Source organism: Carya illinoinensis, chromosome 16, assembly GCF_018687715.1.
Source record: "Carya illinoinensis cultivar Pawnee chromosome 16, C.illinoinensisPawnee_v1, whole genome shotgun sequence".
NCBI lineage: Eukaryota > Viridiplantae > Streptophyta > Magnoliopsida > Fagales > Juglandaceae > Carya > Carya illinoinensis.
In genome coordinates, this window is record NC_056767.1 from 14,247,213 (window position 1) to 14,265,594 (window position 18,382).

Sequence of the window (18,382 nt, forward strand, 5' to 3'; positions counted from 1 at the left end):
AATAATAATCTATATATGAATAAATTATACATGAATACATATGTATATATAAATTATAAATAGTCTAATATGAATTGGGGTAAAAAAATAAGATTATAACTTAAAAAAATGAAACAAAAAAAAAACATGAAGGCCGAAATACCGAAATACAGGCCGGTACGCAGGCCGGTACCGGCCGGTACTGCCGGTATTTCAGCCGGTACGAAACAGGTACCTTACCTGTACCGGCCTGGTGACCGGTACAGAATATATCGGCCATACCGGTCGGTACGGTACGGTACCAAAAACTGTGATCATGATACCAAGCACATCACAAAAACAACAACCATACACCAATTTTCACAAATAGTCCCATCCTCCAATCCAGCCTTACCCTCATACTCTTTGGACTCAAGGTCAGGCACAACCAACAGACTATAGAAAAAGTGCTAGCGAAATCTAAAAAATTCTTTGAAAAATTACTTACAATGACGAAGTGCAGCTCTGGAAGATCAAAGGTCACACTAAAAGTGGTGAAGCAGCGATGAAGTGGTGTTTTTCAAGCAATGGCCATGGGTCTCAAAACTGAAAATTTCGAAGGGGGAGCTTGGCTGGCTAAGATGGGTATGGAGGTGGCTGAGTGGGTGTCGGTGGAGCTGGTGGTGGTTCAAGAGGGTGGTCCATGGCGGGCCTAGTGGCAAATCTAGGCCTTGCGAAGAGGGGAAAACCCATTTCGGGTTGTGCTCATGCGAGGGAAAGGGCTACCATGAGGGGCTGGGTTCGGTGGCTAGGGGTTCATTGGTGAAGGGGGAGGCTACTCAGTTGGCGGTGGTGCTAAGGTTGCATGGTGGTGGAGGTTGAGTATGTGTGAGGGAGGTAGAGGGCGGCATGGGGGCTGAGATTGATACGGGTGGGTCACCAGCGAAGGTGGAGGTGATTGGCGGTAGTGCGGTGGCATGAAAATCATGGACGGCAGCAGTAGAGTAAATTGGGGTCAAGGCTTTGAGGTGAGTGTGGGGGAGGGTGGCGGTGAGCAGGGGGTAGGATTGGAGGTGAGTGGTTGTTGGCCAGTGGGACAGAGGATGGGCTAGGCGGTGATGCCATATGGCAGTGCATGGCGGTGGGCTCGAGGAAGAAACGTATGGAGAGGAAAACAAGGGAGGGGGTGGTCGCATGGGCCGGGAGGTAGGGGAGGAAAAAGAAGAGAAGAAAAAAGTAGAAAGGGAAAAAGAAAATAAAGGAAAAAAAATTGAGATCCAGCTTTTCAACTCGATCTCAAAACTGATCAATCGGAAAGAATTTAAAACACTAGTTCAATTGATTTAAAAAGAATAGATAATTAAGAAGACAATTAAAAACACAACTTAGTAAAATAAAATAGTAAAATCTAACAGTAAAATAATTTGAAATAAATGGCCAATAAATAATATACTATAATTAATAATAATAAAAGTACAATAACATAAATTATACAACTTCAACAGTAATAACCATAAAAACTATAATAATAATAATAATAATAATAATAATTAATTTAAAATAAAATAATCAATAAATAATTAGCATAAATACTTAAAAATACAAGGAAAAAAAGATGTCAGAGTAGTAGTATTATTATGCATATAAAGTAACATATAAAAGAATCTGGCTGGCTAATAACCATTCGAAATTGAGAGATAGGCCACCGTTATTCATAGGGAAAATGCTAGAAGCTACCGTTCCCAGTTTTTTTTTTTTTGTTTTAATAATCAAGTAAAAATTTTTTAATATTATTATGATTTTTTTTATATTTGTTTAAATATTTAAAAATATTAAAAAAATAATATAAAAAAAAACACAAAAAAAAAAAAAAAAAAAAATTAGCCTAGCGGGAGCTCCAAGCTGGAGCCCCATCGGTGGCCGTAGCACTCCCCTATTCGTAGTTAGTTGCACCAGCAATTCCAATTTCCAAGAGTGGAATGCCTGATTTAACAACTTAAAAGTGTACCATGAGAACGCAAGCATTTTATATACCGATCGATTAACAAGATATGCCAGTGCTGCTAACTTATTCTTAGTGTAATGGTTTTCAAATAATATTATTTATTAGATTATGTATATATTTAGAATTGTGGTAAAAAATATAATTTTATATTTTTTTATATTTTTTAACTCATAGCTTAAGGGCCTGTTTGGAGTTACTTTAGAAGTCCTAAAAAGTACTTTAAATAACTTTAAAAGTTATTTAATATAGAAATTAAGTTATTTGAGTATTATATATTAAAATAATTTTTAATCTCAAATAATTTAAAATGCACGTTTGAAGAAAAATATAATTTTAATATTTTTTCTTAAACCTGATTTTTTAGATAATGAAGAACACAATTTGAATTTTAAAAAGACTGTCAATACACAATGAACAAAAATACTTATACAAATTTCAAATAATTATAATTTTCAAACTTTTAAAAATATGGTCATAATTTTTAAAAATTCAAATAATCGCCATTTCTATTTCTAAAAATACTTTTTAAATTTATTTCTAAAAAAATATAAATTTTTAATAGTAGAATTTATTATTTAAGTTATAAACTGTAAGTTTTAGAGCCTATTTGGGATTGAGTTTGAAAGGTTAAAAAATACTTTTAATTGTTTAAAACCTCTTTTAAAGAAAAAATGATATGCTTGGTAAATTTATTAAAAGTACTTTAATCATCTAAAAAAATTGAAAATCTACTTTTTAAAAAAATACCAAATTGAAACTTTTATCGAAAAGCTCTTGCAGATAATTGTATATTTTAAAAAAATTAATATAACTAACTTTAAAAGTGCTTTAGATACATGGTTACCAAACAGTAAATGATTTTTTAATAGTAGAGCTTGTTATTTAAGTTAAAAGTTATAAGTTCTAAAGTTATAAGTTATATTTTCTACCGCAATCCCCAACAAGCACTTAAAGCTATAAACTATTTTTTTTTACAATAATTCAAAATACGTACTAAAAAATAATCTAATATATAACACCAAAACAACCAAATTTTTCATTAAAATAATTTTAAAACTATTTAAACACATTTTAAGATTGTTAACACAACTTCAAATAGACCCTATATATTATATATTTTAATTTTTTTTAAAGAAATATATATTATAATTAAAAAGAATAATTTTACTCTTCCTCTCGATTTTGATTCGGAGGTTCTGATTGTAGGATACACGTATGCAAGACGTGGCTCCGGCGCAGTTGATGAGGCCAAACGAAAAATTATTAAAATTACTAAACTGGGAAACACATGGGAAACCCGAATCAAAATCCAGACTCCAGGGTACCGTAAAGGTATAAAGAGGTGGATGGAGGACCCACCGCCTGCCATTGAAGGCCTTGATGGTTGCCAAACAGGCTCTTCCACGTATTTCTCCACGTGCTGCAATTCTGAGCCTCTGTTATCCCCACGTGCTCAAATTCCGCCCCCCCTCCCAACGTTCCTATTTCTGTCATTTCCCTTAATTTCCACCCCCCTGCTGCTGCTTCTTCCTCTTCCTCCTCTGCTTTATCTCTCTGCAACTCAGTCTCTCGTTCTCTCTCTGTGTGACATGGATTTTCCTAGACTTCTTGTGTCACTCTTAATTTCTAACGTATTTTTCAGCGTGCTGTTCTTCCCATTCGCGGAGCCGATTCCGAGCGCCGACGAAGATCGGTCAATCATCAATCCGAGCTGCTGTCTCGGTCCAAAGCCTTCTTCTGCTGTTCGAAAGAACTGGACCTGCCGATCCGTCACTCCCGCCTCTCCTCCGATTACGGATTCGGGTTGCGCGGTATGGAGCGAGGCATGCTCGGAGGCGGTCTTGGGATTGGCGAGTGGGCCGGAGACGGTGGAGTTGGTCAGGAACATCAGGAGGAAGATCCACGCGAACCCGGAGCTCGCCTTCGAAGAGTTCGAGACCAGCAAATTGATCCGAGACGAGTTGGACCGAATGGAGATTAGCTACAAGTATCCTTTAGCGACGACCGGTATTCGGGCTTGGATCGGAACCGGCGGTCCGCCCTTTGTGGCGATCAGAGCTGACATGGACGCACTCCCTATTCAGGTTCCTTTATACTTAACTTGATCGCTTTTAAGTAGGGAATAATTTTGGGTTTCATAACTTTTCTTTTTTATATCTTTCCATTTTTTTGACTTTTTAGAGTCTCGTTGTTGATCATCATTTGAGTTTTATTCTTTTTTCAAAAATAAGTAATTTTCTTATGTTATTTGTTATAGATTTTCTTAGTTGTGTCAAAATTCAAATTCATTTGAGTTAATATGTCGTAATTTTCATTTGGCATATCATTTCTTATGTTTTTTTTATTCGTATCGGTGTTTGGAAATCGAGAATGCAAAGACACTGGATAAGAAATGCCATCCAATTACTTGTTCTCAAGAAATAGTTCAAATTCAAAGCAAAACTTGTACTCTCTAATAGAAAAGAAGAAAAAAAAAAAGCAAAACTTGTACTACCAAAACAGCTTTGATATTCTTTTCAACTTTATTTTTTTTGGGCAGTCATTTCTTATGATTTTTTGAACTCTTTTTTTTTTTTTTTTTTTTTTTTCAATTTTTTTTTTTTTTTTTAACTGAGAATTTTGGGTCAGCATGAAATAAAGAATAATTTTTTATAGAAGGGGGGGAATAATTAAAAATATTTTGGTTGTAGGAAGCTGTAGAGTGGGAGCACAAAAGCAAAGTTGCAGGCAAAATGCACGCTTGTGGACACGATGCACACGTTGCCATGCTTATCGGCGCTGCCAAGATCTTGAAGACTCGTGAGCATTTTTTGAAGGTTTGACCTCTGCCACGCTTAATTTCAACTTTTTTTTTTTTTTTACTCACATTAAATTCACCTACTTTTATCAACTAGATATTTTTTTTTAGAATTGAATTAAATTTTCTTATTCACTTTCTTTTTATAATTTTAAAAAACATATATACATAAAGTGAATCTTAATGTATTTAATATAAAAAATCGATGTTGTCCACAGTCCTACTAGTTTACTTGTAAAAAAGATGAGATTCACACAAAAGAAATTGAGGTTTTTTTTTTTATTTTTTTTTATTGTTTTTGTTGGGTGGGTTGAATCGGTTGCTCAGGAGCCCTGTAATTTAACTGGCTGACCTCGACCCTACCAGTTTGAAGTAGGTAATTATCTAACCAAATGTAAAGGGGAAGGGACACTATGGGTTGGTTGGTGCACTAACTTTTTGAGGGTTAAATGCGTGTGGACAACATTGGATCCACACAAAAGAATAGGATGATGGGTTAGATGGGTATGTAAAGGACAGTAAAGGGATTGATGCTTAGACAATATTCTCGGAAATGGGTGATGTTTTCGGGCTTTGCATATTTTTAATGAGGTGGTATAATACATTGAATTATAAGTGCAAAGTTTTCATATACCCATTGTCTTTTTTCCGTGGATGTGAAGCCATTAATTCAATCCTTCTGCTTATGATGATATAGCTGAATTTAATTCCAGCATGCACGTGGTGGCATCTTTATGTTTGAAGTAGGACCATGCTGCTCAATATCCCACCAATTTACCTTCATTTGACTGCTACATGTTTTTCTTTTCTTTTTTATTTCTCTTTTTCCTTTTAAGTTGTTCACGTATAAAAATCGGATTGAGAGGGGGAAAAAAAAAAGACTTCAATTAAAAAAAATAAAAAAATGGAATGGTCAAATGGTTGTAAAACGAGTTGGTAGATGGTTAAATAAGTCATATATGTATGTACATATGTATTTGACCTTATCCGAGTAGATGCAAGACAAAAAGAAAGTATTTATAACTCTATGAGACTAGAAGGAAACCCAAAAAGTTGAACATAATTTTCCCTAAACTGGATATATAGACGGGGATACTATAGTACGGCAAGCCTTTTGTCCTTGCTCCTTTGTTTTTTTTTTTTTTTAAACCTTTTTCCTTTTAGCCAGTTCGGCTCTCTGTCCCATTGGCCCTAAGCTGAATAAACAAGGACAACATTAACTAACAAAGTGAACAGGGTTGAGCTTTGAGATTCCTTGTTGAGTGGTGTGAACTTGCAAGTTGTTATATAATGATGTTGGCATGATATGACACCTTTATTTGTACCAATATTTACTCTCTTTCTTTAATGTCTAAGTAGCAATGATTATTAGCATTTTCTCACAGGTTGGCACCTGAACATATTCCTTTACTTTTTTGGGGTGATATTCTAGATGCTAAAATTATTATCTTTCTTTTCTAATGTGTGGTACCCATAGGGGATAATTATCGTTTTGGCTCTTAAACCGGGTGTAAGGTAAAGCTAAAGAGGAAAATATAGGATTAGCCTTTTATCAAGCTGTATGACCTTTTTGTTTCTTTAGGTCAATGATGGTTACATGAACTAAATGGAAACTTAGAAAGAGGTAAAAAAGTGTTTGTAGAAAACTTTCAGTTAAATTTTGCTTGGAAATTTAGAAATCTACTTAAAATCTCATGTGAAAGCATAATATAAAAATGGTTGTAGCTCATAATGTTAGCCACCATTTTTTGTTTGACAAGTAAATAATTCATAAACCAATATACATTTTTGTCCTACATGGATGAAAGCATGTGAGTCAACCTGGGTGTGCTGTTCTGCGCGAAGATATTTTAAAAGCTAAGAATCAATAGACTATCATTGTAGTAGAATATGATTCCTGTCGGTTGTCATAATGATGTCTTATAATACCTGCTTAAGTGCTGGGGAGGTAATTGGCTGGAACATAGAAATGGTCCAACACAAACATGTAATCAAACTTGCCGCCTCTAACATAGAAATGGTCCAACACAAACATATAATCAAACTTGCCACGTCTAAAATGATGTCTTTTAATACCTGCGCTTAAGTGCTGGGGAGGTTAGAGGCTGGAACATAGAAACAGTCCAACACAAACATATAATCAAACTTGCCGCCTTTAAAATAAAATTTGTTGCAACCACTAGTGTTCATCAGCTTCCATGCTGAAAATGAAAGATTATATTTGCAAATTGACATGGAGGATATACTTCTATATTGCTAACATACCATAATTTGATCTACAAAAGATTTTAAATGGTGTATCATCCATCACATGCAGGGAACTGTGGTGTTGCTATTTCAGCCAGCAGAAGAAGCAGGGAACGGTGCAAAGAGGATGATTGGGGATGGTGCTCTGGAGAATGTGGAGGCCATATTCGCAGTTCATGTATCCCATATGCATCCTACGGGCATCATTGGATCAAGACCTGGTGCTTTGCTTGCCGGTTGTGGCTTTTTTCGAGCTGTAATTAGTGGGCAAAGGGGTCGTGCAGGGAATCCCCACCACTCTGTTGACCCCATTTTAGCAGCCTCAGCTGCAGTTATCAGCTTGCAGGGTATTGTGTCTCGTGAAGCAAACCCAATGGACTCTCAGGTATGTGTACACATTTGTTTGCTGAAATGAATGAATTACGCTAAAATAACTGTGATCTTTGCCACTTAGGTTGTATCAGTAACATCGTTCAATGGAGGTGACAACCTTGACATGATCCCAGATACTGTAGTGCTTGGTGGCACCTTCAGGGCTTTCTCAAACACAAGCTTTTACTCGCTTCTTCAAAGAATTAAAGAGGTTTTTTCTCAAAACCAATACTCGGATTAATTACATCGTCATACGAAATAAAAAGATATTGTTATTTTTACAAGTTCTACCATTGATCCAAATTTTGTCCTTTACTCACACTCTCTAATGTTACATATTTTAAGTAATTATTTATTTAAGTAGTTGAAATATAAAAATACCTTAAATATGTCACATAAGTAGGTGGAACTGAACATGACAAAACAAAGAATGACAGTATTTATTATTCTTATTTAAATCTTGTCTATTGATTATAGACATGTCATTGCTCTCATGTGGGGGGGTCCTGGCTTGGTCATCTCCTCGGCCTTTTTCTGTCATGAGAGAGGTAGTAATATTTTTCTTGGTTAAAGTGGGGACAACAGAAAATTAAATTCTATCTGGAGAGTGGATATGATCCTTGCAGGTCTCCTTTGTTATCTGTTTATTTGTGATGCACACACGAGATAAGTAAAGAAAGAGAATTCAGATTTGAACTCTCAATAACAATCTGCATCATTGTCACAAACAGGTAATAGTGGAACAGGCTAGCGTTTTCAGATGCTCGGCGATGGTTGATTTCTTTGAAAAGGAGTCCACCATATATCCACCCACCGTGAATGATGAGAAAATGTACGAGCATGTGCGGAAGGTGGCCATTGATCTGGTGGGCCCAACGAATTTCAGGGTGGTCCCACCAATGATGGGTGCTGAGGACTTCTCCTTTTACTCTCAAGTGGTCCCTGCAGCCTTCTTCTACGTGGGCATAAGGAATGAGACCTTGGGTTCCATTCACACTGGCCACTCACCTTATTTTATCATCGATGAAGATGTTCTGCCTTTAGGTGCAGCAGCTCATGCCACCATTGCAGAAAGATACCTTAACGAGCATGGATAAGCAATGCATTAGTCAACTGCATATTATGCAGCAAGAGGCACAAGTGACTTTGAGGAGGGATTTCGTCGGTGTCTTGCCGTCATCCCCTATGAATTTTGGGTCTGATAGTGATGTTGGAGAAAGATGGCGAAAAGAAGAACCAGATATAGAGCACTTATTCATGGAGATCCAATTGTAACTAGTGCCCTGTCATTATTGTTACGGGTAATAGTAGTAGATTGTAGTTGTTATTGTTGCCACTAGACTAGCAGTTCGGCTCTGTTCAATTATAATCATTCGTCATTCTATGTTTGTTATAAGCATCAAGTTCTCTCAACCAGGTTCTAGTCTTTGATGCACAAGTGAAAGAATATTATTTCTAGAAAATATTATTCTTCATCCTAAAGTTTGTCATTTATAGTCACACTAACCAATATGAAGTATTTTAAGTAATTCTCTATTTACGTGGTTGACATCAAAAACCACCTAAATTGTGCCACATGAACAGACTCAAGATAAAATAGAATTGATCTTAATCATAGCGGTTGATTCTAGGTAACATGAGATTATAGAACCAAAGAGATCTCTTACACCTGTATTGTTGTGCAAATTTTCTATTGAAGATAGCAGTTGCCAGATGACGATGATTAACTAAGCTTAATCAGTTGCCAGATGACGATGATTAACTAAGCTTAATGGTGACCCTAAGGACATGATTTTGGAATCACCACAATGATAGCAACTTCAAAACCTAACCAACTCCACTCACAAAGTTCTCTGCATCTAAACTACAAATGCTAAGATGGTATGAGACAATGAACTTAACCCCACCACCGACCCTTTCATTATAGGTTTCTGTTTCTTATTAAGTATTAATGTGTAGAAAATAAACCTTCAAAGTGCCAATCATTTGGCCACCATCAAAAAGTCCAAAAACAAACAAATGCATAATTGATCTAACGGATCAGGTTTTGGGTCCATCACAACTCAGCAACTAGCAGAGAATGAATGGCACATGCAAATGTGTATTTCTTCATATTGTATGAGAACAAAACAAATTGTGAAAGCTGACAATTTTTATTATAGATTACATCTTCCTTCCAATTTAAGGGGTACTAAAAAGAACTAGTCTTGTATTCAAGCACATTCATCACTCTAGATCTATAGAAACAACAGAAGGTAAAACAAACATATTAATAAACGAATTCCCAATTTCAGCTCGAAGTCATCAGGAATTCAAGTTTTCAAGGTTTTCCACAAAAGGACACGCATCATCATTATTATTAGTCTTATCACATTTTTATACATAAGTCTCACCTCTTCTCACCACATAAACTTTTAGCAGCTTGTAGGGCAAAATATGTAAGGATGATGTCAGCACCAGCCCGCCGGAGACACATCAGTGACTCCAGCATAACCTTCTCTTCGTCAATCATCTTCAGAACCCCCCCAGCCTTGATCATTGAGTACTCGCCTGAAACCTAAAGCCATGAAATAAAGAAAATTTGAGTGCCTACCCAAACCATGAGTCCATGGAATTAAAGCAACTCTAAACAAACACAATCAAGAGTGGGGAGTTCAAAGTATAATATTAGGCTAAAAGGATAGTAGCGCCGTTACAAGCACTTTTTGATAGGTAACACGGCTGGCTCAATAGGTTAAGGGCCTAAGGCGAAGTTTTGAGTGAGGCCTTTTTCATTAAAAAGATAAAATACAATCAATTTATTTTTATTTTTATTTTATGTTATATTTTTATTTAAAAATCACTCCTATCGTAAATTCATTTTTATTTAAGATTTTATACCAAATTCTCAATTAATAACCGACTTAATCTTTATTAAAAATATATCAGTTTAGAAAGAATTTTATCAAAATTAGTTTTATAACACTTGCTTCAGATTCTCAAAATCAATTATATCCATTATTGTAAATAAAATTCTACAAACGCACACATTTAGGGAAAAAAAAGGGCTCCTCTCTTCAAATGATTATACTTTAGGTATGGTTTGGAAAGTGAGATGAGAATTTTGAGTTTTAGATGAAAGTTTAAAATATTATATTTTAATATTATTATTGTTTTGGGATTTAAAAAAGTTAAATTGGGATTTGAAAAAGTTGAATTATCTATTATATTTTGTATGCGAATTTGGAAAAATTGTAATGATGAAATGAGAATTTTGTGTTTGATATGAGAATTTTGGCTTGGCCAAACCGAACCTAAAACTTTTTATAATATTGAAAAGTAGATTTTGCTCTTTATAATTTCTATACTGTATATTAAACTAATAATAACAAAAGGAAAGTGTACCCCAAGAATGAGATTATGTGAAATAATTATTTTGTGGAGATAAGATGAGAATTTAGATCACTTCATGTCTTGGTACCAATGCTAGAAATGAAAAGGAGATGGATAAGAGAAAAAGTTTCATCATCAAGTGAACTCAAATATAATAAAACTCTAAAAAACGATTCCAATACTAATATATATTTAGAAATATAATCATAAAGATTCAAGAATAATCAAGCAAAAAAAAGAAAAAGAAAAACTCAAGCCAACAAGTACGTTTTTGGTAATTAAGAGCATTACTAACATCGATTACTTAATATGGAAACAAAAGTTTTGATGGTGAGTCGAAAGATTCTAAAAAAGAAAACTATAAACTAAGAAAAGTTCAATAAAAATTAAGTTTTCAGAAGAAAAAAAAAATCTTGAAAGAGAACCAATTACATAAGATCTATTTGATCCTTTTGATATTTTTTCCTTGATTTATTCAATTGTTTCTAATTATGACTTTTTTTTTTTCTTTTAGAAAATTCTGCTCAAAATACTTTTAGGGGGACTTTTTCCACTTGGGGGCCTAGGCAACTGCCTAAGTCGCCTAATGGAAGAGCCAGCCCTGATAGGTAAGTGCCAGTTAAATATATATATATATATATATAGAGAGAGAGAGAGAGAGAGAGAGAGAGAGAGCATATCCACTATAATCCTACATACTTGCAGCCATATGATGAAAGATTTTTGTTTTGGTAATGGAATCCCCCTCCCTCCTCTTCCCAATGACAAAGAAGTATGGCTATGTTTGCAAGAAAAGCTTTATAGCATATTACATTTCAGTAAGAGGAAAAAATTGTTAATGTGCTCTTAAAAGGTTCATCTGGAAAGCATAGAAGTGAAAACGCTAGGATGCTACCCCCCCTTCACATAGTGTCGACAGTTTGGGGGGAAATATCTTTTCAAGTTTACTGGCAAGGCTAATTATAATGTTGATTTCAACAGCACCGATATTACGGAGAGACCTTTTTTTTAAACGATGGGATTCAAAACCCGCCTGAAACTGTAAAATCCCTGGAATATTTTTGATATAACAATTTACTAGTGCCTTAACAAGACAGTTTTTGTTCTTCTCAATCTTTAAGTGCTTCTGCACCAATACTACCAATACTTGGTCTAAATAGCATGTCTTCGAAGTCAGAGCTAATATATTCATTTCCAGGGCACGCAAACAATCATGATCTATATGTCAAAGAGTAAAAAGATCTTGGTGCTTAAGGTACTATGGAGATCCCAAATTACGAAGTGGGAAAGTGACACCAAAGTGAATTCTATCCTGAAGCTAAGATAAGATAGCGCACAAAATTCCAAGATGAGAAAATGAATCAAGGACTGGGTGATTAGGATGAATGGGGGAAGTCTCAGGTTATTAAAAATGAAATTGGAAGTACACAGATTAATGAAAATACTTTATATGCAGTGCTCGGGGGACAAAAAGTACCTGATATGCAGCAATTGGCAAAGAAGAATTATCCCGGAGAAGCCTTACTACATCCAAATATGGCAAACCAGGTTTTACCTGTCATCCGAGTTAACATTAGCATAGAGGAAGCTTCTGCCTTAGGTAAACATGTTCAACAGTTAAAGAACCAAAAAAACAAACCAAGAGGATATCAGCGCCTTCAGACTCATCTTCATGGACCTCAACCAGAGCCTCTCTATAGTTAGCTGGATTCATCTGATAACTTTTGTTTCCAAATAAAACACAAAACTGAGCATCAGGACATTACGTAAATATGTTAACATAAAATTTAACTTAAGAAAAAGTACATACGTCTTTTTGTCTCCAAAGCGCGGATTCGAGTCAAGTGCTTCTCTAAATGGACCATAAAATGCACTTGCATATCTGTTTGCACCATTATAGAGACGGAAAACTAAATCAATGACAAACACCAAATGTGGCAAAAAAAGCTGAGGAGAAGGATATCTACAAATGCTATACAACTAGATAAAAGTTCCAATAATTACAATAGTTAGTCAACCTAGAAACCTGGTGTAGACATATCGTGGTATAAATTACCACAAAACCTTGTACGAATCAGACTGAAATCTAATATAATGAAGAAATATCCAGTCAATAAGTGTTTGGGCATCCCAAGGAAATGACATTTCCCAGTTGCATTCTTAAGGACCACAGCTTTTATGGAAAGAAGTCACTAAGGCAGAAAAGATCTTCTACCAGGAGAGGGAGAGGGAGAGGGAGGGGGAGAGAGAGAAAGCTCATATAACAGATGCTGATAAGGAAAATGTAAATGATTTCTTCAAACCCTAAAACTATCCCACTCAGAGAATGGGGCAAACATGTCTCAATTGCTGAAAACCTCTATATGCTATTGTTCCAGTGAAATGATAAGTCATTTAAACTATTTCTAGAAGCTACATAACTAAAATGTTGAACAATGTTTTATAAAAGATATCTAATGCAACTTTCATGTACTTTGATGGACTGAAAAGAACCCACATTACACCCCCCCCCCTTCTCTCTCTCTCTCTCTCTCTCTCTCTCTCTCTCTCTCTCCCTTCGCTCTATGTGTGAAAAGCATTCACAAAAACCCACTTAGTTTTTCTTTTTCTCGACTGTGAATTTTCATATATTTATTAATAACCTCTAAATCTTATTGCACAGAAAAATGAGGAGCTTGATATTTTTTTACTAAGTTACATCTGCAATATCTTTTACAGCTTCATGCGTGGAGGCTAGTATGAATCATAGCAACAAGAACTCAATGAGATTTAGTAATGCTACATGGCAAAACATGCCCACGTGCAAATTTGTTACATGTACAACTAACTGTCAAGAACACACTTTATTTGCACAAAATAGAACGTGATCAAAGAACCAAAGTGAGAAATCAGGTGATCTTACTTCGCTGTGTATGACATTATCAAGACGTGCTCAAATCCTTCAGCATCCAAAGCATCTCGAATAGCTCCTACACGTCCATCCATCATGTCACTTGGACTGACTACATCAGCTCCAGCTCGAGCCTGTACATAGAAGTAGCCAAGCCAAAATGTTAAAAAAAAATCTAGTCAGATAACAGCCGTGAAATGCAAAACACACATTACACATAACAACATCAGGGTATATATTGCAACCCTCCACCAAGGTTGCTGATTACTAGTACCTTCCCCTGTTTCACTGATTCAGAAGCCATGGGATATTTGAATAGCATCATGGACTTGAAGCATTTAAAAGACCTACTATCGTACCAACTTAGAAAGTCCCAAAAAAGAGTAGTTCTCAATAACTTTCAAGTGGAAGCATCTCAGTTTACCCATTTGTTTGTCCAAATTAAGGAAAGCTCTGAAAATTTGGTATGTGAAGGCTTAAAAATGACATTCTAAATGAGTGATAGGCCATTGCACATTCAGAAACTTCAGTACAGTACTGAGTATATTTTGAAGCCCCAATATACATGTTGTATGTATACATATTATTGCATGTATGTTTGTATGTATGTACATCAGGTAGTTGTGCAAACTGTAAACCAAAGTACCTGGGAAACAGCTTGCTTACATAATTGGTGTACGGTCTCATCATTCATTATAACACCTGCAGGTTATCAGTTATACATACATAATTAGACCTAGTACTGTAATGCCATAGAATCAGACTCAGTAGAATAATGATCAGGTTTTTTCTGGAACTTGGGAAATCCAGTCTAAGAAGTTATTGAGGTGCAAAAGAAAGAAAAGCATAACATGCAGAAGCATGTTCTAGATCACCAGCTGCCTTGAGACATCATGAGATCCTACTGTCAAGAGAAAGCATTCATTATTGCCTTGTTAGATTGACCTCTTCTAAGTTCTTAAAACATTTTTTGAGAAGAATCTTCACTTTTCTTTATAAAGATAACAGCAACAATCTCAAATATAAAAATTCTCACCATCTTCTCTGACAATACCATCATGACCATCGGAGGAGTATGGATCTAAAGCAACATCAGTGTAGATTACCTGATGAAATAGATTGAAAACAACTGTAACCTTTAAATCCATCTATAGCCCCAGGAAAATTAAATGGTGTACCGACTTACAAGATCAGGGTATTTGTCTTTGAGCAACCGTATTGCTCGAGGCACTAACCCATTCTCGTTGAATGCTTCATCTCCTGTTGAAGACTAAGATGCGAAAACCAATCATGATTCATCATTATGTGGAAGAGAAGAGGAAACTCAATCTTAACAACCCCGCCTAAAGAAACCAAATGAAAGACAGTAGGAAGGGTAAGTAACAGGCAGGCTACACTCTAGGCAACGGCTAGGAGGGATTGCTTGACCAGCAGCCATACCAACAGTGAATGTGTAATGATGGTGATTCAAAAGTAGGAACTGAGAGAGTAAGAACCTTGAGAGCATCTGGGATTTTGGGGAAGAGCACAACACTATTAACACCAACATCTCGAGCCTTTCCAACCTGGTTCAGGAAATGCTTACTCAAATATTTGTCCGTAGGCCCACAAAATAAATTATTTTGAGATAACACACTTGAAAAAGAAAAATTTTAGAAGTTACTCTAATTGGAACGATTCAAATTAGATCTAATGTCTACCCAGTTGTAAATGTTCTTAGATACAGTACAACCAACATCTAAAATAGTTAATTTGGTCAAAAGCACCATGGGTACTTAGTAAGACTCTCATAAGTCAGGATACTTGCATCAGAAAAGCGGAAAATTTGATATCAATTCAAAGTTGTGCCAAGCATCTAGAGATCCTTACAACGAATTCTATGAGCCACTCAAAATACATTATCACTTTAGAATTTTTTTTCTCTTCCCCCTTCCCCTCCGCCCCAATGAGATTTGCAAAATATGAACCCAAGACCTAACTATCCCACCACTCCAAATTTTACAGCTGAGGCAAGGTCCAGGGGCAATAAGCTTCATTCAGTGCTTGTTCAAGCACTTCACGTAGCAGAAGTCAAGTATATGAAGAATATTGAGCAAGGGATACACCTAGAATGATTGATCATCAACATATTTTTCATAATTCACAGACAATTTAACAGGGACAGTAATGCATGGAGATAAATTCAAAACGGGTTTCCGCTAAAGCATTCTATCCATGGACTTTCACACAATAAAAGACAGGGAAACAACAAAAATGCCCCCAATACAATAATGCTCATATAGAATATATATATATATATATATAAAAGGAAAAAAAAAAGAACTAAAATAATCTTAATTTTGCATGTTGTTTTAAGGGGTGGGATTTCATGTTTATTTCTTCTTTCCGGTGTACTTTCTCTTTTGGGTCTTTTCAAGTGACAGTCTTATCAGATTCTCTTAAGGCGAATTGGGAGGGTTTATATTTTTTATAATACAGAAGTTGGGCAGATTTTCTCTTTCTGGGCTTCTCAACAGTTTCCTGAAAACAGAAGCTGCTTCACAAAATTGATAAAAAGGCCAAAGCATCCTTGGGTCACCTAAAGGCATATCGGTAGCCTCAACCTATTAAAACCCTACATGCCCCAGAAAATCCCCAACAACAGAGCATGTGGTCATCAACTCAGGAGTCAGGATAGTTTAGAGCAAAGCTCAGTCCAAGTTATAAAACAGCTTTAGTTAGCCATACACTAGTTGAAGTATTCGCCTACTACCTCGAGAAATTAATGTTGGGTTGTAAAACATAATGCAAATCATTTTAATCATGCACGAGACATATAATCAGTTAAGTTAAATCACCTCTTCTACAAGTCCATGTCTCCACCCTAGCCTATAACATCCAGGCATAGCTCCAATAGGTGTGTCCTCCTCGCCTGCAAGTTTCGTGGTGGCATGTTTAGATCATGCAAATCTAGACCGCTTTAAGCATAAATGCATATAAGCACATGTGAGCACACGAGAGAGAGAGAGAGAGAGAGAGAGAGAGAGAGAGAGAGAGAGAGAGAGAGAGATCCAAATCAATACCAACCTTCATGAATAAAAAGTGGATAGACAAAGTTTGCCGGTGATAATTGCGTTTCTTGGAATGCTGCCCGCAGCACAGGTGACTTGCGGTTACGACGAGGGCGTCGATTCAATGGCTTATAAAACCAAAAACAATCCAAAGGAGTAACGATCTTCAGTAACAAAGCTCTATCCACAATACAAACCCATCAAAGCTCAAATTGAACTTATCAACATTTCACAATGAATCCATTATTTTGACAGTCCAAAACTTACAACCTACTTCAGTTACCCAAAATATATCCATATGATTGGGAACAAGGTTATTGAAATGACAATCTAGTTCTAATACTCACAAGTGAATGGACCACAGGAGTTCCGGTAGGTGCTGCCGGCTTGGGTGGAACGGGAGGGGCTTCGGGCACCTTCCCGGCCACAACAGCAGCTTCGCATTCCGCATCACTCAACCCCATCTTCTTAATTGGTCCATCCTGCCTCTCACTAGCTCTTACAACCAAAAAACGTGGCGGAAGAGCCTTTATTGCGGTCTTCAAGCAATTGAGCTTGGAATTCGTTGACGCTTTAAGTCCAACATAGTTCTGGAAATCCAAACCCTTAATTGCTTGGACATTACAAGATACATTAACGATAGTCGAAGCCATAGTTATCCCAGTACTCTCTCAGGAACCAAATGTCTGCACGATGTATGCACGCAAAACGGCAGCACAGATCAAATTAGAAACTTCGGATTTGAAATAAAGCAAGAATTTTCTTCAATTTCCATCTGTTAGACTGCTGAGAAATCGTAGGAAAGAGGAAAGAAAACCGAGCCAAAAAGTTGTCTCATGCTCAAGAAAATTTCCTCCTTCCTATCTTTCCATGCAGCCAAACAGATCATAAGATTTTCCCGAGAAACAGGAGGGTAAGTAGTGATCGGAGCAAGAATCTTTACCTTTGGATAAGCCGCCGCAGAAAATGAGAACAGTGAGAAATAACAAAGACGGGCCTTATCGGTGGCGAAATCAGGGAAGCCTATGAGGACCGAGAAGAGGACAGCACTCAAAAGAGAACTGCACACGCTGGACTGCACACGCTGGCATGTGATTATTATCTTTTTTTTTTTTTTTTTTCCTTCTTTTTTACTTTTCCTTTTTTTTTTTTTGGGAAACATGTGATTATATCCTTGATATATGCATTTGAATAAGTGCAATGCTGTTCTAGATTTTCAGTAGTGTTATGAAGCCTCACTCTCTGTAGTGTTCTCTCCAGGTCTCTGTATTATCTCCTGTTGATAAATTGAGTGTTTCTCTCCATCCTCCGTCCAGAACAAATCACCACCTCTTATGTGCAAAGTGCTGAGCCAAACTTCAAGCAGCTCCCAAAATGGAAATGGAAAAATTGAATTTTCAAACTGAAGCTCTCTCATGGTAAGAATTGAAGCAGTCACGGCGCTTGGAATTTTCTGGTCCTTCTCTCTCCTTCCTCCCCTGAGGAAAAGAGTGTAAGGTTTTTGTCTCTCTACGTATCTTGGTACGCTAGGGAGTTTGTCTCTTGGGTTTTCGCCCAAGAGTTGTGTTTTTTTCGGGCTCAGTAAAGTCTTGCGAGCTATTTTCCCCACTCTCGTATGGGGTAGTGGTGAGTAAGGAACACTAGAAGGTTGGTGGCATAGTTTCCCAGAAGGAAGTTAGTTTTCAAACAAA

The 18,382-nt window shown here is 36.3% G+C and overlaps 2 protein-coding genes across 2 annotated transcripts; one reads left to right on the plus strand and one right to left on the minus strand.

Annotated features, from left to right (window-relative positions):
* The first annotated feature begins 3,294 nt into the window (after positions 1-3,294).
* Positions 3,295-8,792, plus strand: LOC122299077 (IAA-amino acid hydrolase ILR1-like 6). Its single transcript, XM_043108997.1, has 5 exons — positions 3,295-4,047; positions 4,654-4,779; positions 7,078-7,392; positions 7,462-7,590; positions 8,111-8,792. The coding sequence occupies exons 1-5, from the start codon at positions 3,310-3,312 to the stop codon at positions 8,474-8,476; spliced, it is 1,674 nt and encodes a 557-aa protein (XP_042964931.1). The 5' UTR covers positions 3,295-3,309; the 3' UTR covers positions 8,477-8,792.
* Positions 8,793-9,513: 721 nt separating this feature from the next.
* LOC122299078 (delta-aminolevulinic acid dehydratase, chloroplastic-like) lies at positions 9,514-17,784 on the minus strand. The gene is made up of 13 exons (XM_043108999.1): positions 17,635-17,784; positions 17,039-17,377; positions 16,708-16,819; positions 16,479-16,552; positions 15,138-15,206; positions 14,828-14,911; positions 14,678-14,747; positions 14,288-14,343; positions 13,654-13,775; positions 12,562-12,633; positions 12,391-12,472; positions 12,229-12,306; positions 9,514-9,936 (listed from the first exon to the last, which is right to left on the minus strand). Exons 2-13 carry the CDS (start codon positions 17,342-17,344, stop codon positions 9,769-9,771), a joined length of 1,293 nt encoding a protein of 430 aa, XP_042964933.1. The 5' UTR covers positions 17,345-17,377; positions 17,635-17,784; the 3' UTR covers positions 9,514-9,768.
* Positions 17,785-18,382: the final 598 nt, after the last annotated feature.